General features: G+C 39.6%; 1 protein-coding gene across 20 annotated transcripts in view; it reads left to right on the forward strand.

The window, feature by feature from the left end:
* osbpl9 (oxysterol binding protein-like 9) overlaps positions 1–23,564 on the forward strand; it is a 293,549-nt gene that overhangs the window by 254,408 nt on the left and 15,577 nt on the right. For all 20 annotated transcript variants that reach the window (XM_069938639.1, XM_069938640.1, XM_069938634.1 and 17 more), the window contains 4 exons: positions 4,371–4,480; positions 5,337–5,455; positions 12,905–12,990; positions 14,889–15,063. In XM_069938639.1, coding sequence (XP_069794740.1) covers positions 4,371–4,480; positions 5,337–5,455; positions 12,905–12,990; positions 14,889–15,063 — 490 coding nt within the window. The remainder of the gene's footprint in view (positions 1–4,370; positions 4,481–5,336; positions 5,456–12,904; positions 12,991–14,888; positions 15,064–23,564) is intronic.

Consider the following 23,564-nt stretch of genomic DNA (forward strand, 5'->3'; position numbering starts at 1 on the left):
CTCCAAACCTGGCCTCACCAATGCCTTAAACAGCTGCAGCATCACCTCCCAGCTCCTATTCTTTATACTATGATTTATGAAGGCCAGCATACCATGTGCCTTCTTAACCACCTTGTCTACATGGGAATCCACCTTCAGTGAACTCTGTACCGTAGCCCCCAGGTCCCGTTGCTCCTCTGCGTGCCTCATTGCCCTCCCCTTAACTGTATATGTCCTATTCTGGTTATTTTTACTGAAATGCAACACCTCACACTTGTCTACATTGAATTCCATCTGCCATCTTTCAGCCCACTCTTCCAAACAAACTAAATCCTTCTGTAATCCAAGAAAATCTACCTCACCACTCCCCCTATTTTCGTATGATTCGCATATTTGCTTACCCAGTTAACCACACCCTCCTCTAAATCATTAATATAAATGATAAACAACAAGGGACCCAGCACTGATCCCTGAGGCACCCCGCTTGTCACAGGCTTCCAACCTGACATAAAGTTGTCCACCATGACTCTCTTCTGTCTATCTCCCAGCCACCTCTGAACCCATGACACAATCTCTCTACTAATTCCTAGTGACTGAACCTTCCTTATTAACCTTCCATGCGGAACCTTATCAAAAGCCTTACTAAAATCCAAATAGATCACATCCACTGCTCTACCTTCATCCACCTTTTTTGTCACTTCCTCAAAAAACTCAACAAGGTTCGTCAAACATGACTTTCCTTTTACAAACCCATGCTGGGTGCCCCTAAATCAATCCCTGCCTATCCAGATATGCGTGTATACTATCTCGAAGAATACCCTCCATAACCTTCCCCACCACCGAAGTCAAACTTACTGGCCAATAATTACTTGGCCTACACCTACTGCCTTTTTTGAACAATGGAACAACATTTGCAACCTTCCAATCCTGTGGTACCACCCCCTCCTCCAGTGATCTTTGAAAAATTACTGTCAGTGCCCCCGCTATTTGTTCCCTGACCTCCAACCTTAATTGACCCAAAAAAGCTCCAAAACTCTCACTTTACTAATCCCTATCCTTTCCATAACTAGGGGCCAAAAATTTAGGTACAACACAAGGGGAAGCTTCTTTCCTCTTTCCTCAGAGATTGGTGTCTGTGTGGAATGAGCTTCTGGTGGAGGCAGATACAATATTATCTTTTAAGGAAAATTTGGATAGGTATATGGATGTAAATGGTATGGAGGGTTATGGGAAGAATGTGGGTCAGTGGGACTAGGGGACTATAAGTATTTCTGCACAGACGAAGGCCATGATGGCCTCTTTCCATGTTGTTATTGTTATATTGTAATATGGTAATGTGTGTAACTCTATTTCACATTCTGGACAGTGCTTATTATGTTTCATTGGCTGATATACCAGCATAATGACAATTAAGTACATCACATCACAGACTGAGCACACAGCCCTGAGGTGTGCAGTTTCTCAGAGAGTTGGTACTCGGCATTCTGCTGCCAATGTGGACAGACTATGGTCTTTCAGATAGGAAGTCCAGAATCCAGTTACAGAGAAGGGTGTTTTCTTCTGAAAATACTCCCAGGAAAAGCCTTGGAAAGTTTTAATATCTTACTCTAAGTACAAGTTGTTGTTTTGTCATAAAGAAGCATCAGTGACAGGGTTATATGACATCGAGCCAGTATGAATAACAGTAACAAAGCACAACAGTGTATTCACAATACACTACCATAAGTCCGATGCAGATTATAACTCACGATGGTGGGTTTAATAGTTTGATAATGCATGATGATTCTAAGATTAACATCTTAGAATGTTTATGAAAAGAAAGTTGTTGCTCGCAAATATGATGAAGATCCTTTCAATTTGTTCAAGCTGGAATAAATTGAAGAAGTAACAAACTGCTCTGAATTGATTAAATTGAACAAAACAAAGATGAGTACTCATTGGAAAAGTGTTCTTGCCAATTTGTATCGCTAAACTGTAAGTTCATTAAAACATTTCATTTATGAGGGGGATAGACAAGAGTAAATGTAGATAGGCTTTTTTCCATTGAGGGTGGATGAGATTCAAACAGGAGGACGTGGGCTAAGGGTGAAAGGGAAAAGGTTTAGGGGGAAGAACGAGGTTCCAGCTGAAGTGGTAGGTGCGGGCTCGATTTTAACATTTAAGGGAAATTTGGACAGGTACATTGCAACTCCAATTATCCGAAATGGTCAGGACCAGACCTATTTCAGATGACTGAATTTTTCGGATGACTGGTCATTTTTAAAAAACAACCCTGTAGCAGCAACAAATCACTTGTATCAATGTTTAAACAACAACAAACAACAAAGGAAGGCTTTTTAAACAATAAAATGCTGGCTGCTGCCGAACCCCGACACGTCCCCAAAGCTGCTGCCGCCGCCGATCACTGAGACTTTCCAACCCCTGCCACTGATCCCGACACATCTCCACCACTGCCACTGATTCCCGAGGAGGCTTCCTGGGTTGGTGGAACTGGTGAATCAGCAAGCTCCTGCCTATTGGAACCTGACACAGACCCAGTCTTCACCTGTGCACACTCCCCCTCCCAACTGCTGCCAACGATCACCAACACCTCCTGCCTGAGGTCCTCACTCGTGCCCAGGAGACCGCTCTACTTGATGACGCCGAGACAAGAGATTACTTGGACTGGTTGCGGCTGGGAGACAGTGGCATGCAATTTGAGAGGGAGAGTTGGAGAGAAAAGTCAATATGGGTAGGTAAAGAAGAAATGGAAAGTGAGAGGGGAGGAAGTTAACTGAAATGAGGACAATTGTCATTCTAATTTCAGGTTGTGTGAATTTTTTTTCCCCAACCTGTGAGGTCAGCTCAGCTCCAAAAAAATTTAAGACAACTGAGGATTTCTGATTGTTTTGGATATCCTCACTTATCCAAAATTTTTTGGAAGCGAACAGACGTCACTTCCGGATTTTGGATAAATGAGGATTTCTGATAATCTGATTTTGGATAATTGGAGTTGTACTGTATATGGATGGGAGAGGTATGGAGAGCTATGGACTGAGTGCAGGTCAGTGGGACTAGGCAAGAAAAAGTGGTTCGGCAAAGATTAGAGGGGCCAAAGTGGCCTGTTTCTGTGCTGTAGTTGTCCTATGGTTCTATTTGTATTAATGCATCCTCATTTCATTTAAAAAAAATCACAGGTCTATGATCCACCTGCAGAATAATCCATTCAAATAGTTTTTGCTTTTAATATATGTTTCAAGTAGCCTTTCTGTTTTATAGCTTAAATCGCCAAGCACTTTCAAATCAAAATCATTTAATTGAGATTAGTATTTGCATAGTGTTCATCTTTGTTTAGCCAAAAACAATCTTTTCAGGTATACGGTTAGAAATTTGGAGTCTGGAGGTACACTCATTAAAGTGTTATAAGTTTGATATTAGATATTGGTTTACAGAGTAACTTTTGTGACATTTTTTCCTATTTGATAGCAGTTGTTTTTATCATATTAGGTTTCCCATTTTTTGACGTTATGCAGCTTATGTAGCTAATAATAAAATAATTCTAAACATGTTTTAATTCGTGTCTTTGAAGAGATATGCTGCTTTTATGAATGTTACTGAGGATGTGGTGAGCACTTTTAGAGATTGTGAGTAAATTAATTTCTGTTATCTTGTGTAAGTGCCCATGACAGTGTTGCTTGTGAGGGCACAGGTTTAATATTACTTCAAATTGGCTCACTCCACATTCATGCACTTTAATTTTCATTAAAATTTACTGGATAGTCAGCAGCTCTTTTCCTCATCCTTGACTCAGAGGAATATAGACAATTGTCCTCACTAAGTTAAAATAAGTCAAGTTTATTGTACAAGAACAACTTGACGAAACAGTGTTTTCAGTCCTTGGTGCAAAATGCGCAGACACACAACCAGACATAACACACATACAGACAAACAATATAAAACAAGCATTCATATGTACAAATCATTCAATAAATATTGTTTCGTAAATATGATAGTCTCATATGGTCAGTGAGAGCAATTCCTTTGGTCGTTCAGCATTTGCAATGACTGTACAAAGCCTGAGAATTTCTTGACTATTTGACTGTGCTTCTCGGGACAGCATTCACATAATTTTACTTGACCAAGAAAATGTGACAAAGAATGCTTTAAAAAAATGTTCAATATAGTTTGATTTGTTTTATTTGCAAATTATACCTAACACAATGGGAATGATTCTCTGTGTGCAGTTTAACATTAACTTGCATTCGCATGGCTGTTTAAAGTAGAAGAACAAGAGCACAATTACAAAGTATAAAGTTGCAGTAAAATAAAGATAAATTAGGGCCAAGCAAGGGCAGTATGTTAGCACTGTTATGGGATTCATTCACAAGCCTGAAGTTTTTATTTTTTTGTAGTGCAACATCTCCAGTAGTGATCACACATAGCAACACAGGCGGCAGTCTTAAGCGCCCAGAAACAACAGAATCACTGAACTCCTCCATGTCTAATGGAACAAATGATGCAGGTATGTTTCTACCAAAGTAGGTTCATTTCTTAAATTGAGAAGAATTTGAATCTCTCCAAGAAGTTTCCCTCATTATTATCTATGAATTAAATGAATTCCGTTTCTCTTCATGCCTGGAGATGCAAGTTCTAATACTTCAATCAAAAATGCTATCTATCATGTTTCATATCCACAGCTTTCCAAAGGAGCTGGTAACAAAAGTTCATTGCCTAGAAGGTCATTATTGGTTGAGTTTTTTTTAATGAGGACCCAGAAAAGCACATCTTGGATTAATTCACATTTTATTTAACTACTTCAACACCAGTGGTTATGTGAGCCATTGTAATTATGTTCATGATTTTACTTTAAGGGTATTTTGTTTGCAAATATTTTTCATTCTTCAACTATATGATTTACAGACTGCTTATAAATATAGACATAAATATGGATACTTTTATGATGTCAGCGTGTGTGTGTGTGTGTGTATTCATTTATATTGGGGTTTCACAATAACAATTAGTAAATGGTTCTTATTTTTATGCCTTCTATAGTAATAGAGTATGAAAAGAATTTTTTAAAATTTCTTCAGATGTGGGTAAGAAGCTTCATCTGCATCGTGACAATTGAATTTTCACAAAACAGCTGAGTTGATAGGAAATTGTGACTAAAATGTTGTCACTCAAATATTAGCTTGTGGAAAGGAAATCTTTGACCTACATTTGTCCTCTGTTGGATTTTTTCATTCTTGATTTAAAAAATTTATGAACGGCAGCATTTTTAAGCGTAACATTTTATTTGCCATATATCAGCATCATCTTAAAAGTTCATGCAACTGCAGTGGCATACACAAGATTTCAAATTTTTTTGTCATTTCAAGAACTGTTTGATACACATGATGAGAGAGATGATGAGGGTGAGGGGGAATCTGTTGAAGAGCATAAGAGTGTCATCATGCATCTCCTGTCCCAGGTCCGTCTGGGCATGGATCTGACAAAGGTAAGAATGGTAGTTCAATTTGTTTTGAACATTGAAAACTATTAATATTCTAGTAAACCTCTCCATTTTAAAATATCAATATTTAAAATGTTCATTTGATTAGCAATATATAATAATTTTAGTTTTATTTTTAATTCTATTTCTGCTTTTGAGCTGCCTGGATTCACTTTTTTGTAGCATCTGTTTTCTTGTTTAGTGTCACGATTTGAGGTACCTCATTTAGTACCACTGTTTTGTTTTAATATGTCCAAAAGAGAAAGGAACCATATGCAAGATTTTAGAAGCTTTGTCTTTAGATTCAGATAAACCATTGAGGGAATTAGATCTATTTCTTCAGTATAAGGGTATTAAAGGTTACGGAGAGAAGGCGGGGACGGGGTACTGAACTTTAAGATCAGCCATGATCTCGTTGAATGGCGGAGCAGGCTCAAAGGGCTGAATGACCTACTCCTGCTCCTATCTTCTATGTTTTCTATGTAATATTAAAATAAAAGGAAAGTGTCCAAGCAGGGAATTAACAAGACCAAAAGGAGCCATGAAACTTTCTTGGCAAATAAGATTCAAGAGAGTGGAGGAAAAGATCCCAGGGCATTATACACTTGCTTTAAAAACAAGAAGATAATCAGGGTGAGGATAAGGCCACTTCAGGATAAAGGAGGGAATCTGTGCTTGATCTTCTTGATGAGCACCAATGCAATGTACTTTGCCTTGATGTTCATCAAGGAGAAGGATATGGAGTAGAGTGGGAGAATGCTAATGTGTTAAGGCATTTTAAGATAAAAAAAATGTGGTGCCAGGTCATTTGAAGGATATTCAGGTGGATACATCCCCATGTTCTGATGGGATACATCCCAGGGAATTGAAATAAACAAGAGAGGAGATTGATGGAGCTTTGTTGAAGACCATTGCATCCCTGCCAGCGACAACTGTGGTCCCAGAGGACTGGAGAATAGTCAAGATTGTGCCTTTGTCCAAGAAGGAAATTAGGGATAATCCAAGAAATGCCAGTGACCCTCACATCAGCTGTCAGAGAGGATAGGATCTCATGCATTTAGAAAGCTCTAGCCTGATCAAGGACAATCAGCATGGTTTTGTGCTGATCAAGTCATGTTTTACCAACTTGATTGGAGGTGACAAATGTGACTGATGAACATAGGGCGGTGGATGTTGTCTTTGTAGACTTTAATAAGGCATTCAGCGAGGTCCTTCATAAAAGGCTGATACAAAAGGTAAAGATGCACAGGATCCATGGAGAATTGATAGTCTGGATTCAGATTTGACGTGCAAATGAATAGTGGTGGAAAAGTGTTTTTCTGGCTGGAAGTCCATGAGCAGTGATGTTCCACAGGGACTCGCATCTTATGTATGTAAATAATTTGTATGGAAATGTAGGTAAATGGGTTAATAAGTTTGCAGATGAGGCAAAGATTGGCAGAACTGTGGATGGTGTATATCCAGCAGGATGTAGATCAGTTACAGATACAAACAGAAAAATGACATTTTGGCACTTTGGGCAGTCAAATGAAAAGAAAAAATATATGATTAATGGCAGGACCCCAAACAGCATTGATGTAGAGAGGGATCTTAGAATCCAATCCATAGCTCCCTGAAAGTGGCCACACAAGTAGATAGGGTGGTAAAGAAGGCCTTTGGCATTTTTTAATTTAAAAAAAAATCTAAACTTTAGACATACAGCTCAGTTATGAGCCCTTCCAGCCCATGAGCCAGAATTTGTGTGCATTGAATATAAAATTAAGAAGGTCATGTGGCAGCTATGAAAAATTTTGGTTAGATTGCATTTGAAGCAAGAAAGTCTGCAGATGCAGTGATTATAATAAATACACTTAAGTTCTGGAGAAACTCAGCAGGTCCTGTAGTGTCCATAGGAGGCAAAGATATATAACTGCTTCAGGCCTGAATTAAAATGATGGCAGGTGAGAGGAGGGAAGGGGAAGAAGCACAGGCCAGCACCCAAGAGGCTATAGGAGCACATGAATAGGAGGGCAACAGAAAAGCTGAGAAATGATCAGGGAATGGGGGATAGGTCTGTGAATGCAGAGCTGTAGGAAAGGAGACAGGGGGATAAGGAGAGTGAGTGAGACAAGGGGTGATCTTCCATGTGAGATCATCTGAGATTACCTCCTTCTTCAGGAAAGTGTACAGAAAAAAATTTACCTGGATTTTGCCCTGCATTAGAGGGTATGCTATAAGGAGAGGCTGAATAAACTTGGGTTGTTTTCTCTGGAGGATCAGAGGCTGAGGGGTGACCTCTAAGAAGTTAGTACAAGCCAAGCCAAAGAAAAGAAGAAAAAAAGATAGATATATTATAAGAAGCATAGATCTTTATCCCAGATTTTTAAAAAAATCAAGCACAAGAGAACATGCATTTAAAGTGAGAGGGAAAGAATTTGAAAAGTCAGACCAACTGGCTGTATTCCTCCTTCCTGCAGAAATTGATGAGAAAGGAAGATGAGGCTGCTGAAGGATAAAGGGGGCAACGTGCCTGGAGGCAGAGGAGGTTGGGGACGTCCTAAATGAATACTTTGCTTCAGTATTCACAAGAGAAAATTACTTTGATCAGGGTGAGGTTGGAATAGAACAGGTTTTTGTGCTGGACAATGTGGAGATTAATGAAAAGGAAGTGTTGGATCTTCTTAAAAATATCAAGATTGATACGTTCCTGAGGCCAGATGTGATATACCCCAGGTTGCTGTGAGAAGTGGGGAAAGATAGCTGGAGCAGTAACTATGATCTTTGATCCTCTTTGGCCGTTGGAGGATTGGAAAATGGCAAATATAATCCCCTTGTTTAAAAAGTAATAGGAAGAATCCTGGGAATTATAGACTTGTGAGTCTTAAGTCAGTGGTGTGTAAACTCTTGAAGAGGATTCTTAAGGATAGGATCTATGAGCATTTGGAGAAGTACAATCTACTCAAGGATAGTCAGCAAGGCTTTGTCAAGGAAGGTCATGCCTCATGAGACTAATTGAGGTTTTTTTTAGGGGTTAACAAAAGAAATGGATGAAGGTAGGGCAGTAGATGTGGTTTATATGTATTTTAGCAAGGCATTTGACAAGATCCCCCATGAGAGACTCATATAGAAAATGCATGAGGCATGAAATCCATGGAACCTTGGCTTTAGGGTTAAAATTGGCTTACAGGTAGAAAGCAGAGAGTAGTAGTGGAAGGAAAGTATTCTGCCTGGAGGTCAGTGGCTAATGGAGCACCGCAAGCATCTGCTCTGGGACTCTCGCTCTTTGTGATGTTTATAAATGACCTGGATGAAGAGGTGGAAGGATGGGTCAGTAAGTTTGTGGATGATACAAAAGTTGGAGAAATTGTGGATGGAGTTGAAGGTTGTTGAAGGTTACAAGAGGATATAGACAGGATGCAGAGATGGGCGGAGTAGTAGCAGATGGAGTTTAATCTGGATAAATGTGAGGTGATGCATTTTGGAAGGACAAACCAGAAGGCTGAGTGCAGGGTTAATGGTTGGTTACTTAAGAGTGTAGATGAACAGAGGGACCTTGAGGTTCAAATCTATACATCCCTCAAGGTTTCTGCACAGTTTGATAGGATAGTTAAGAAGGCCTTTGGGATGCTGGGCTTCATTAATAGGGGTATTATGTTCAAGAACAGAGAGGTCATGTTGCAACTCTACAAATCTCTGATGAGACCACATAGAGTATTGTTTTCAGTTCTGGTCACCTCATTATAGGAAGAATGTGAAAGCTATGGAGAGGGTGCAGAGATTTACCAGGATGTTTCCTGGATTGGAAAATAAGTCTTATGAGGCAGGGACTTTTCTCTTTGGAGTGTAGGATGAGAGGAGACTTAATAGAGGTCTACAAGTTTCTGAGAGGCATAGGGTGGATAGCCAGCACCTGTTTCCCCAGGAATAACAAATACTAGAGGACATGTGTACAAAGTGAAGGGAGGGAAGTTTAGGGGAGACATCAGAGGTAAGGTTTTAGGCAAAGAGTTGTGGGTGACTGGAATGCCTTGCTGGGGATGGTGGTGGAGGCTGAAACATTTGAGACATTTAAGAGACTCTTAGACAGCCACATGGATGGAAGAAAAATGGGGTAGGGAGGGTCTACTATTTTTAAGGAATAATTCCATTAGATTTAATTTAATTATGGAGAAGGATTGGCCAGTTGTAATTCTAAATTGGAGAAAGTCTAATTTTGAGGAAATGAGAAAGGATCTAGAACATGTGAATTGGAATAAGTTGTTTTCAAGCAAGGATATGCGAGAAATTTTGAGAGTATAGAGTTTGTATGTTCCTGTCAGGATAAAAGGCAAGGTTAGTAGGCATAGGAAACCTTGATTTTCGAGGGATATTTGGGATCTAGTATGGAGGTGTTTTGTAGGTAGAGGCAACATGGAGCAAATGGGATTATTTGAGGGCTGTTTAAAAAAAAAATGCAAGAAAAACCTCAAGAAAGAAATCAGAAAGGCAAAAAAAAAAGACTTGAGGTTGCTTTGGCAGACAATGTGAAGGAAAATCCTAAGGATTTCTACAGGAAATATGAAGAGCAAAAGGATAGTAGGACAAAATTGGTCCCCTTGATGATCAGAATGGTTGGCTTTGTATGGAGCCAAAAGAGATGGGGAGAAGATCTTAGTTTTTTTTTAAATCAGTTTTCACTCTGGAAACAGGCACAGAATTGTGTGATTGATATAAGGCAAACAAGAAGTGAGGTCATGGAACCTATACAGATTAGAGGAGGAAGTGCTTTGTTATGAACTGCGCTTAACGAACAGCAATAGACAATGAACCAGATAGTGTTTAATTTTAAAATTCTAATTTTATTTCTAACCCTTAAATTATAGTCTTAAGTCTTAAACTATCCTTAACACTAAATCTGTCCCCAACTATGTACAGTTGTATATATGTGTGTGGATAGGGTTCTAAAAGAGAGCTTTTGGTATATTGGCCTTCATAAATGAAAGTATTGAGTATAGGAGCTGGGATGTTATGGTAAAGTTGTATAAGACATTGGTGAGGACAAATTTGAAGTATTGTGTGGAGTTTTGGTCGCATAACACAGGAAAGATATAAATAAAATAGAAAGAGTGCAGAGAAGATTTACTAGGATGTTTCCCAGACTTCAGGAACTGAGTTACATGGAAAGGTTAAAAAGGTTAGGACTTTATTCACTGGATTGTAGAATGATGGTAGATTTAATAGAGTTATTTAAAATTATGAGGGGGATAGGCATATAATGTATATAGGCATTTTACCACTGAGGGTAGGTGAAATGCAAACCAGAGGACATGGGTTAAGAGTGAAAGGGGAAAAGTTTAGGGGGAATGTGAGGGGGAAACCTCTTCACACAGAGAGTAGTGGAAGTATGGAACGATCTCCCAGCTGAGGTGAATGCAGGCTCAATTTTAACATTTAAGAAGAATTTGGACAGGTACATGGATGGGAGAAATATGGAGGGCTATGGACTGGGTGCAGGTCAGTGGAACAAGGCCAAAAAAAAAATGGTTTGACACAGACTAGAAGGACCAAAGGGCCATGTTTCTGTGCTGTAGTGTTCTATGAACCAGCGGTGTGAAGTCTGTACAGAGATGGTCAGGGGAGGCAGAAGAGTGGCTTCATGAGTGTCTGGTGTCAGTGGACTGGGCAACATTCAAGGATGCGGTGGAGGATCTGAATGAATAAGCCACAGTGGTTGATAACTTTATCAGAAAATGCATGGATGAGTGTGTTTCTCCTCAGACTATCCAGGTGTACCTCAATCAAAAGCCATGGATGAACTTAGACCTGTAAACTGGTGAAGATCAGATCTGTGGCATTTAGGTCAAGATGTTCAGAAAAATACAGAAAGATCAGCCTGCAGAAGGCCACTACCAATGCAAAGAGACAATTCTGGAGCAAGCTCGGGTCACAGATGGACCCTTGACAACTGTGATGGGGATTGTTCACAATAACATCCTATAAGGAAAAACAGGACAGTACATTAACTGACATATTTCTCTTTTAAACGAGCTTGATGCCTTTTCTGCTCACTTCAAAGGGAAAAACAGTGAACCTCTTCCCAGAGACCCTGGCATCTCTGTGCTCCTAGTCTCTGAGGCTGACATGAACAGAACCTTCAGGAGAGTGAATCCTCAAAGAATTCGTCACAGGGGATGTACCTAGCCTTGTGCTTAAAACCTGTGCAAATCAACTGGCTGGAGATTTTGCAGACATTTTCAACCTCTCACTACAATGGTCAAGTTCCACAGACAAGCAACCCTCTGAGTAAAGAAGTTTTTTTGCATTTTTATATTAAATTGACACCCTTTTATCCTGAAGTTATGCTCTCTTGTCTTAGAATTGTCTACAATCCTTGTCACATCTTTTCTGTCCATGCTTTTCAGCATTCAAAATAACTCAATGAGGTCTCCCTCATTTTTCTGGACTCCAAAGAGTACAGTCCAAGAGCTGACGATCATTCTTCAACTGCTAACCTTTCCTTTCATGGTATCTCTCTGAATCCTCTCCAATGCCACCATGTCTTTTCTCAAATAAGGTGCCCAAAACTGGACACAGTACTCCAAGTGAGGTCTCACCAGAGCTTTATAGAATCTCAATATTACATACCTGCTCTTATTGTACCATATCTGATGGCATATAGGATCCCCCCCCCCTTCCTTTTTCCCCCCAAAAAATCACCTCAAAAACCACACCGGGTCCAATATGTGAAGGTGACGTTTTGGTGGCACCATTTTGGGCACCAAAATACAAAGTGTTCAAACTGTTCAACCAGCTTCAAGAAGCACGTGGAAGTGCTGCAGCTGTCCAGGAAGTGAACCCACTGCTTTGTGGACCACCTTCCCTCAAGTGGCCTGTACTTTCTGGAGTTGCCATCACTCACTTCCCTTGTGAGAAGGCCGACCACAGTGGCCCCCGCCAGCAGCGCAGCGGCCATGATTGTAGTACATGCCAATGATGTGATCAGTTGCTTGCCTTGATGATCAGACTCCATGCTGAGCCTTTGTTTGACGAGCACAAGCAAATTGAATGAAGTGGCAGTAAGCGAGCAGCCTGTCGAGCTGAGCCTCATTCAATTTGCTCGCAGGGCCATGTTCGTTGAACAAAGGCTCAGCGTGGAGCCTGATCACCAAACAATTGATCATTTGCTCCCCACAGTGGTGGGTCCTGCCCATTGCCTTGGTCACCACCTTCCTCCCGCCCTTGCGGGCCCATGGGTGCCAGCGCACCCAACAATCAGTGTTTGAATGTCATGTTTGAGAGGCTTTTAGGTAGATACATAAACACACAGGAATTGAAAGGAAATGGATCATGTCCAGGAGGAAGAGATTTGGTTTAATTTGGCATCATCTTTGTCACAGACATCATGGACTGAAGGGCCTCTGCAATAGTGTTCTCTGTTCTGAAAATAACCAAGAATTTTGTGCTAATTTACAAAAAAAAATGCTGATCCTTTTGCAGGTGGTGCTTCCCACATTTATTTTGGAAAGGAGATCTTTGTTAGAAATGTATGCAGACTTCTTTGCACATCCGGATTTATTTGTAAGGTAGGTAATTTCTTAATGTGTTAATCTAGAATTATTGCAAAATCTACAATCATTATTGTGCTAATAAATTTAGATGTAACTTGTAGATTTAAATTGAGGTAAATTGCTTCAGGATTATTTCTATAATAATTTCTCATTGATTTAATCTCTTGGGAGAATTTTGGAGGATTACGTTGAAAACCATGATGAAAATTTTTAGAAATTCTTTTCATCTGCAATTTCCACTAATGCAGCTCAGATGGAAAATAAAGCAAAGATTTACGTTGACAACAAATTGCAGATGTGATCTAGAGGTAAAAACAAACTGGAGGACATCATCTGTGGAGGAAAGGGATAGTTGACACATTTCATGTCTAGACCCAACATGAGGCTGGGTGTAGAGGCAAGACAGCCAGTATAAAATGGTGAAAGGGAGGGGCAAGGCACAAGCTGACAGTCAATAGGTGGATCCTGTTGAGGAGGGAGATGATGGGCAGATGGCAGGTGATTAGGTTATTGGGAGGCAGTAACTGGTGGGTGATAGGTAGAAACAAATCAGGAGAGAGGAAAGAATGTAGATGGAGCCAATTGGTGATTTCAGGGGTTGGGGAGGGTGTAGATTGAGACAAACAGTTGAAGGTGATAAGTGGAGTTACAAAGAGGCTACAAATGATAAGTAGAATTAGTAGGTGAAGGATATGAGCAGATGGAACCAGTTAGGGGAAGTGTCAGGAGATTTAAGTTCATATAATGTATGGGTAGTAGGCAGTTTGAACCAGCTGGAGGAGGAGCGAACCTGGATAGATCAGAAGGAGAGAGAAACACAAGAATTTAGTACTCTGGGACTGAGTGATGTGCTCTTGGGATGTGTGCAGAATGGAAGTATAACCTTCAATTTCTTTTAGCTAGTGCAATGTTTTTCTGCAGTTGGCTAAGAAATATAATTTAAAACAACAATCTCCAAATGAGATTAAGTGTTTATTATTTGTTGTGGTTTCCCCATGTATAAGCTTGTGAATGAATTGGCCAAAACGATATTGCCCACTTTGAGAAGCAGGACTTTGCAAGACAAGTGAAGCCAGCTTTAGTGCAATGTAATGATGGTAACTCACAAGGTCAGCACATGGATCTCTTCCCGCTATTTTCCCTCTGTGGTCACCTACAGGATCCCCTATATCCTATTCACTCTCCTCAACCCCTGATCTTCTCCAAGAATGCCCTCAATCCACAAGTCCTTCCAGAACGAGTCCCAAATCCAAATGTGAGCAATCTGATTCTGAATCATAGGATCACTATAGCACAGAGAGTATTTGGCCTACTGTGTCTATTCCAATATATCGTGAAGCAGTATTTTCAGTCCATTACCTTATCCTTGTAGTCCAGCAAATTGTTTTTCATGAGCGCCAATTCCCTTTTAAAAGCCAGGAGTAATTCACTCTCCCAATTATACAGGCAATGTGTTCCAGATCAATCCAGAAAATCTTTTCTGATAGAACCCTTTCATGTCATCAAGACACGACACTGTAGAAACTGGAATGATAAAACAAATGGCTAGAGGAATTAAGTGGATCAAGCTATGCCTCTGGAAGAAAAAAAATGTTTCTGATGCAGGGTCTCAATCTGACATGTCAACCATCTCTTTGGCTCCACAGGCGCTGTTTGACTTGTTGAGTTCATTGCCTGTCTGTGCCCTCAATCCTAATTCCCAATGAAGTCAACTTCTCACTATTTGCCCTATCTCAACTCTTTATTGTTCATTTATAAATAAATTTGGGAGAAAGGCCTAAGGATTTTCACTTGTATGGAGAATAATGCACAGTACTAGTTAGCTTACGAATGCCTTTTTAAAAAATATTCTTTTATCTGCTTGTTTTATCTGTAAATTGAATAAACTTACTGAAATACTTTCTTTTATAAAGTATTGTTGATCATACTGAACCAAAAGACCGAATGGTGCAGGTTGTCAAATGGTACCTCTCGGCATTTCATGCTGGCCGCAAAGGATCAGTGGCCAAGAAACCGTACAATCCTATTCTTGGAGAGATCTTTAAATGTCACTGGATAGTACCAGATATCGAAACTGAAGAAAATATAGTAAGTGCTTTTTCTAATAATTGTTTCTATATTCATTTTTGTTTGGTCGCAAAGAACTTCTAGGTCACTAAATGATCTTTTGTTCATGATATTGAGTACAGTTTGTGCTCTACCATAAATGATCGAAAAGGCAAACTTGCTAGTGAGGAAACAACACTGATTAAGTCATTGGGAAGATGAACCGAGAACTGTTCAAAACAAGATATCAATGTCCAAGGTTGCCTTCTGCTATTTTCCTTGTTTCTCAATCATTCTCTCCCATTTTATCCATTCATTCCTTTTCAACCATCCTTTCATATCCTTTTCTCATTAATACAGGTACGTAATCTTTTATCCGAAACGCTTTAGACCAGACACCTTTTGGAATTCGGAATTTTTCAGTTAATAGAATAATAGTAATGCTGATTTCAGATTTGTGCAAAACAAAGACACCTACAGCTAAAAGGGTCTCTGAACAGGGGTGGGGGGGGGGGAGGTGGGGTTGCGGCAGCTCTTTTTGACATTTTCACAGTCTGTGAGCTGCAGAGGCATGTCTGACTGGTAGGAGCACTGAGACACAGCACTGGACTGGGGGTGGGGGGTGGTGGTGGCGTTTGGGTGTTGGGCCATCTACGACAAATTGGGCGGCCATATACGGCAAATCAGAGGTGCTGGAGTTTTTTCTGCTAGCACCTATAAAGTATGGAAATATATGCAAACAACTCTAGTTTATGAACTGCAATCAATGATTTGGCATAAAATAAACCTAATTTTTCATTTATCTACACTTTGCCTTTATTGGGGTTCCACTAATTAGCAACACTAACTGACATGGGATATTCAAGCATGAATTGAGTGTGGGTCGCGTTGGGTGATGTTTTGATCAGATGACATCTAAGGAAAAAATGTTTGGTTTTCGGAGGTTTTCAGTTTTCAGAATTTCAGATAAAAGATTTTATACCAGTATTGTATCAATAGAGTCTGATTGTGGATGACACTTTCCTTATACTAATATATCCTGATTTTAAAGTATAATCTTCCAAAGCGTAAGCTGCAATGTCCAAAATTTACAAATCTTTAATCCAATAAATCACACTCTGTGGCTTTTACTTTATGTAGTTTAAATTCATTGATAGAACAGATAAACATTTTGCATAGCTTCACAACAAGACCTTCATAACTGAATAACAAGTCATATACTGTATAAAGATAGTCCTTTGGTCTATTTACTCAAAGGTTGTCATAACAAAAGCAATATCTAAAGACTGCTATAAAACACAAAGATATATTGAGATACAAAATTTAAGGAAAAATTTCTCATGCTCATGCTTCCTTTACACCTTCTAGGATGAGAGCCAGCAGTTAGCCTGGGTGGATATTACGACATATTACATCATAGTCACTATGGTAAAACTACAAACAATAGTTCTCTTAAAGAGACAGGCACAAAATTAGCTAAGAATCAAAAACACAAGGTTTTAACCTTTACACTGATGTCATTCTTTATCTTGGTTGCACATTCATGTCAAGAAACATAATTGAACTTCTGTTCTATGACAGCCAAATAACATGGAAACTTAACACTTCTTGGGTTCAACAATGATACTCTGTTAAATTCTATGCCAGCCTTCAGACCAGCTAATTTGATTCACTGCTAATTTCTATGCTCCAACACTCCCCCATTCTCCAACACCAAAAAAACTATATGCCAATAAAGGCAAAGTGTAGATAAATGAAAAATTAGGTTTATTTTATGCCAAATCATTGATGTCAGTTCATAAACTAAAGAGTTGTTTGGATAAATTTCCATAGTAATAAGTGATTCTGAACAAAAAAAAGTTCATATAGACCATATATACTTCCGTAAGTCGAGATTTGGGGACCAAATATTTTGGGGGGTCAAATTTGAGGGGGAGGGGGAGTCAACTTTTACATGGATACTTTTGACCGCAGTAAGTACCTGCGTTGTTCAAGGTGTTGGGGGCTCAGTTGGCCAGTACCAGGTAGTAAGTCCGTGTTCAAGGCGCTCCAATGGGCAGGCAGATGAGGCAAGGGTTTGTGGTCAGGGCGTCGGGAGCTCGGATGAGTGGACATCCAGGTTGAGGATTCATAGTCGGGACGTTGGGAGCCAGGATGGGCTCGTGGTCGGGCTGTCAAGAGCTCGGATGAGTGGGCAGCCGGGCCAAGGATTAGCAGTCATGGTGTCGGGAGCTCGGATGGGCAAGCGGCCAAAGCAGGGGTTCGTGGTTGGGCAAAGGGAGCTCCAATGGACGGCTGAGGTGAGGGTTTATGGTCAGGACGTGAGGAGCTCTGATGGGCAACCGTTCAGAACCAAAAACAAGGGAGTCAACTTTTACATGGATCATATGTAAAACGTGATTTTTAGGCCAAAAAAGAGAGGGGGACTATTACATGGAATCAACTACTACATGAGTATATATGATATTCAGATTTTGTGAGTGAGTGACACACAATGAGAGTGAGAATAAACAATTTATTGATTGTTATGATGTGAGAATAAGACATTTCGCAACTCCTCTTCACAATCTATATCTGTTGTTTGGATGAGGGACCAAATGTGTAATATATCCAGACTTGCTGACAAAACTATTGAGTGGCACTGCAGGTTATGTGGAAATGGTAGTGATGATTCAGAGACATAAAGAGAGGTTGTGAATGAGCATTGCAGATGAAATATATGCAGAAACATGTGCGATCATCCATTTTGTAAGAAAAAATAGAAAAGCTGTGTTTTTTCAATGTGAGGGATTAATGTGTTCAGATAAACTTTGGATTTTCATACATGAATCATTAAATGCAGTTGTAATAGGCACTATGAAGGAAAGCAGTATGTTGGTCTTTATTGCAAGAAGATATCTGAAGTATCCACAGATCTGGTCTCCCACTGAAGGAATACTTCTGCCAGAGGGAGTGCTATGAGCATTCATCAGATTGATTTCTGGGAAAGAGGTTTCTACTTAAGATTGGACCTCTACACTCTTAATTTTAAATGAATTATGGTAGTTCTATTTCAATATAGAAAAATTCCCATGGGCTTGACAAGGTAATGCAGAGATGATTAAAAATTGAAAACTTGCAAATGCTGGAAATCAAAGAAACACAGGAAGCATTCAGTAAATTTTGTGGAAGGAGAATTAACTTTTCAAGTCAAAAGCCCTTTGTTGGAGCCTGATGAGTTTCCAGCAAATTCTCTTTTTTAATGCAGATATAAAGTTTCTTGTGTCTATGCTATCTACAACCCATGGTCTTAATTTCAAGCTATTAGTCATTTACAATAAAAATTAAAAGTATTTTCAACTGAAGTAAAGCTTTGGAAACATTCAAGACATGATTAATTAGTAGTCCTTTGGATATAAAAGGAATGCAAGGTTGGTGCAAGGAAGTGGCACTGGGGAAGAAAATCAGCCACTACAGGCATGAAGGGCTGGGTGAACAACCCCTGCTAGTTCTTGTGTTTAATTTGATGTCCCAAAAGTTTTTCAGATGTTGCAGTTCCATAATGCCAAATGCTAATTCCCAACTGATTTGCATAAATGTTGTAAAATGAATGTAGCATATAAATCCAATTTCTATGCTAGTCAGCTCATTGATTCAGAATTCTATCTATTTGTTTTTCCAACCCTTCAAAAAAAAGCAGACCCTTTGGTTTTTAGATACCCAAAGAAACATTAATTTTCTTGTTGATGAGTTTCCAAATACCAAATCACAATTTTTTCTGTTTAAGACCATCATTCAATTTCTAATACCATGTCCAAATTAATGTTACAGACTGACATAAGTTGCCTTGTTTTAAATTTTTTTTAAACATTTTATTCATAGTGTGGTTGAAGTTGATTCTGGTCATTTAAACTAGTGCCTCCCAACTACACCTAAATTAATCTAAACCCCCACCATATGTTCTGGATGGTGGGAGGAAACCAGAGCACCCAGAGGAAACCCACATAGAAACTGGGAGAATGAACAAACTCCTTACAGACAGTGCTGGCTCTGCGATAGCATTGCGTTAACCATGTCGTTAACCATGCCATTTCACATGCATGTTAAAATTTAAAAGAGCATGGCTGAGAAAGGGAGAAAAACACTATGGAGACAAAATGGGCTACTACTGTTTGCAAAGGAGTCAGTGACCATTATACATTTTAATTCAGAAAGCAGGTCCCAACGCCATGCTCTTTACTGAGCAATGATATTTAAAACTTAAATAGTGAGAAGGGTATGATATTCATCTTTTCAGAAATCAAATTAACATAACAGTGATGAAAACTGTTTACATTGCTATAAGTAAATATTGGAATAAATATCTCTGCCACCAGATTACCATGTGAACCCCTCTAGTTTATTAAAGGGCAAAACAATCCACCTCCTTGCACAAGCTGGTCTCAATGTAACCCTAAACTTACCCAATTCAATATGATTGGGCTGCCAGTTATATTCATGCCATATAACTGCTAGGCATGATGATATCAAAATGAGAAAATACAGCTATCACCTCTGACATTCAGTGGTATTAACTTCACTAAATCTTAAAAGGGAAATCAAGAGGGCTAAAAGAAGGCAGTATGGTTAGCATAAATGTTAGAGCAATGCCAGGGTTAAAATCCAGCGCTGACTATAAAGAGTTTGTACGTTCTCCCCGTGTTTGTATGGGTTGCCTCTAGGTGCTCTGGTTTTCTCCCACCTTAAAAATGTAGGTTATTTCAGTGTAATTGGGAAGCACGGGCTCTTGCGCCAGAAGGGCCTATTACCGTGCTGAACGTCTAAAGCCATGAGGTAGCTTGGGTAGACAAGGTGAAGGAAAATCCGAAGTGTTTCTACAGATATATTAAGAGCAAAAGAATAGTGAGGAACAAAATTGGTCCTCTTGAAGATCAGAGTGGTTGGCAATGTATGGTGCCAGAAAAGATAGGGGAGATCTTAAATGGGATTTTTACATCCTTATTTACTTAGGAAACTAGTACAGAGTCTAGGGAAGTGAGGCAAACAAGGCATTGGAACCTGTACAGTTTAAAGATGAACTGGTGCTTGCTGTCTTAAAGTGAATAAAGGTGGCTAAATCCCCATGGCTTGACAAGGTATTCCCTTGGACCTTGAGGGACACTAGTGTAAAAATTGCAATGGATCTGGCAGATATATTTGAAATGTCCTTTGCCTTAGGTGAGGTGCCAAAAGATTGTAGGGTAGCTCATACTGATCTGGTTTTTTTTTAAAAAAGCTAAACTAAAATCCCCCCAGGATATTGTAGGCCAGTAAATTCAGTGAAAGGTTTTTTTAAGATTGGATTTGCAAGTATTTTGATAGTCAGCGGCTGATTAGGTATAGTCAACGTGGCTTTATGTGTGGTAGGTCATGTTTAATAAATTGAATCAACTTTTTTGAGGCGATTACCAGGCAAGATGATGAAAGAAAGGCTGTGGATGTTGTCTACATTACTTTAGTAAGGCTTTTGACGAGGTCCCACATGGGAGGTTAATCAGGAAGGCTCGGTATTCATGGCGAGGTAGTAATCGATATTTGACATTTCTTTATGGGAGAAGCCAGAGAATGGTAGTGGATGATTGCCTCTCTGACTGGAGGCCTCTGACTGACTAGTGATGTGCCTCAAGGGTAGGTGTTGAGCCCATGGTGGTTTATCATCTATATCAATGATCTACATGATATTGTGGTAAATTAAATCAGCAAGTTTGCAAATGACTCAGGTTAGAGTTGCAGTGGACATCGAGGAAGGCTTTCTTGGCTTGCAGAGGGATCTGTGCCAGCTGGAAAAGTGCACTGCAAAATGGCAGATTGAATTTAATGCACACAAATGTGAAGTGTATTTTGCAAAAACAAACCAGGGTAGGGTGTGAATGATAAACAGTAGGGCACTGAGGAGTGTGTAGAACAGAGGGATCTGGGAATACAGATAAATCATTCCCTGAAAGTGGTGTCACAGGGAGATAGGATCATAAAGAGAGCTTTTGGAACATTGGCCTTCATAAATCAAAACATTGAGTGTAGAAGTTGGCATGTTAAAGTTGTATAATAAATTGGTGAGGCCAAATTTGGAGTATTGTGTGGATTTTGGTCACCTAAATACAGGTAAGTTATCAATAAAATTGAAAGAGTACAGAGAAGATTTACTAGGGTGGACTAGGTTCCCTGGACTTGATGAACTGAGTTACAGGGGAAGATTCACTGGTTAGGGCTTTATTCCCTGAAGCATAGAAGAATGAGGAGAGATTTGATAGAGGTGTACAAAATTAAGAAGAGTATAAATAAAGTAAATGTAAGCAAGCTTTTTCTACTGAGGTTAGGTGAGATACAAACCAGAGGACAAGGTGAAAAGGAGAAGTTTAGGGATAATGTTAGGGTGAATTTCTGCACACAGATTGGTAGGAATATGGAACAAGCTGCCAGCTGAAATGGGAATGCAGACTCAATTTTAACATTTTGACAGTTACATAGATGGGAGGGGTATGGAAAGATGTGGAATGGGTGCAAGTCAGTAGGATTAGGCAGAATAATAGGTTGGAACAGACAAGAAGGGCTGAAGGGCCAATTGTGAATATTCCGAGGCTACCACTTGACCTAAAATGCAACTGGAGCAGGCATGTACACAATGTGGCTTTAAGAGTAGATCAGAGGATAGGAATCATGTAATGAGTCATTCCCTAAAGGCTGGTGACTACCTGCAAGTCAGGAGTGTGATGGAATCCTTGCCACTTGCCTGGAGGAGTGCAGCTTCAAAAACCGTCAAGAAGCTCGTCACCATTCAGGACAGACCAGCCGATTTGATAGGTAACCCACCTTTAACCATTCAGTCACTCCACCACTGACGTGCAGCAGCGTTTTCTATGATCAACAGGATGCACTGCAGTAGCTCAACAATACTCCTTGGACAGTACCTTCCAAACCCACAGTCTCCCAGCTAGAGGGACAAGAGCAGCAGAAGCATAGGACCGCCACCAAGCCACGCACCATTGGTAATATTTTGCCATTCCTTCACCGTCGCTGGGTCAAGATCCTGGAACTCCTTCCTTAACAGCACTCTGGGTATACCCACACCTCGGGACTGAAGTAGTCCAAAAAGGCAGCTCATCAGCACTTTATCTAGGGCACTTGAGAATGAGCAATTAAATGCTGGCCCAACCTGTGAAGTCCACATCCTTTGAATGAATATTTTTAAAAAGTCCTTTCTGTTTACAGGCACTGGGGGTTGAGAAATAAGGATGCACAAATCTGATGAACATTTACAAAAAAGATACAGTCAATTTGTGGTTGACTGAGATTAAGGTTAGAAATCTTGCAAATAATATGTGAAACTTCAGATAAAAACTTTACCAAAAAAAGTTATATATTTATTGACATGAATTTGGTGCAAGAACAGGACTCCACATGCAGGTGTCAGTGCCCTTTTGAAAACGATGACACACATGGTTGTAGCGGTCACACTGGCTCCAAACGAAGGTGCAATCTATTGTTCTGTTCATCTCGTCTATAATTGGAAATCACTACTAAATGTAAGGATCACTAAAACCTGTATGTCAGTTAATTTCAACCTTTTTTTTCCCACTCACTGAATACTTTAAGTATTCCCTATGCCATCAGTGCTCTGTGATTAGTAAGGGATTGATTAAGGTGGTATGTGAGTGGGAAAGGAAAGTTGAGAGTCACTGCCCTAGGCCCAATTGTTACTGAAATATTTTGCTTGAGAAAAATTGTCATTGGCCCATTTCCTTTGGAGTTATGAAAATGTGTACATAATGAGTCAATTAAGTACAATTAAAACAGTGGTTTTCAAATTTTTCTTTCCACCCACATACCTCCTTAAGTGGCATAGGGAATACTTAAAGTGGTATGTGAGTGGAAAGAAAAAAGTTCAGAACCATTGCTATAGATCTACTAAGCTAGAGGACCAGATCATGAAGGTACAGTGCAAATATGACTCTTATTTACATTGCCTCAAGGCACAATTTCTGGTTGTGTGAAACCATGAGCGAAAATACTTTGAGGTTCTCAACTCAAAGATAAATAAAATGAAGTTGTCAGGTCATCTTTAGAAACCCATCCAAAAATCCTTCCAACTACATCTGGCAAAACTGCCAGGGGAGGGACAGATGCAGTGAAGAACCAAGGGAATTCTAAGGAAATAGGAATTTTAAAAATCCAAATGTTGTTGATTTTAACAGTGTTGTACAACCTGGAAGGGGATCTGATTTAGCCATTTCATCTTTATTGTTACCTCAGAACATTCCTGTATTGAATTCAATCCATAAGAACAGAATAGTACAGATGATCAAAAAGGATGCAATGGACATGGTGGATCATAGGGCTCACTTATGTGCTCTATAACTCTTCTGACTTCTTTATTTTTTAAGAAAAGACTGATATATTCTTTATAAGGCTACATTGTTCAAATAGAGACACAAGAAAATGCAGATGCTGTAATCTTGAACAAACAATGAGAAACTGGAGGGACTCAGCAAGTCAGGCAGCATCCACGGAGAGAAAAGGCAATCTTT

The sequence above is a fragment of the Narcine bancroftii genome, chromosome 5 (genome assembly GCF_036971445.1).
Source record: "Narcine bancroftii isolate sNarBan1 chromosome 5, sNarBan1.hap1, whole genome shotgun sequence".
NCBI classification, from domain to species: Eukaryota; Metazoa; Chordata; class Chondrichthyes; order Torpediniformes; family Narcinidae; genus Narcine; species Narcine bancroftii.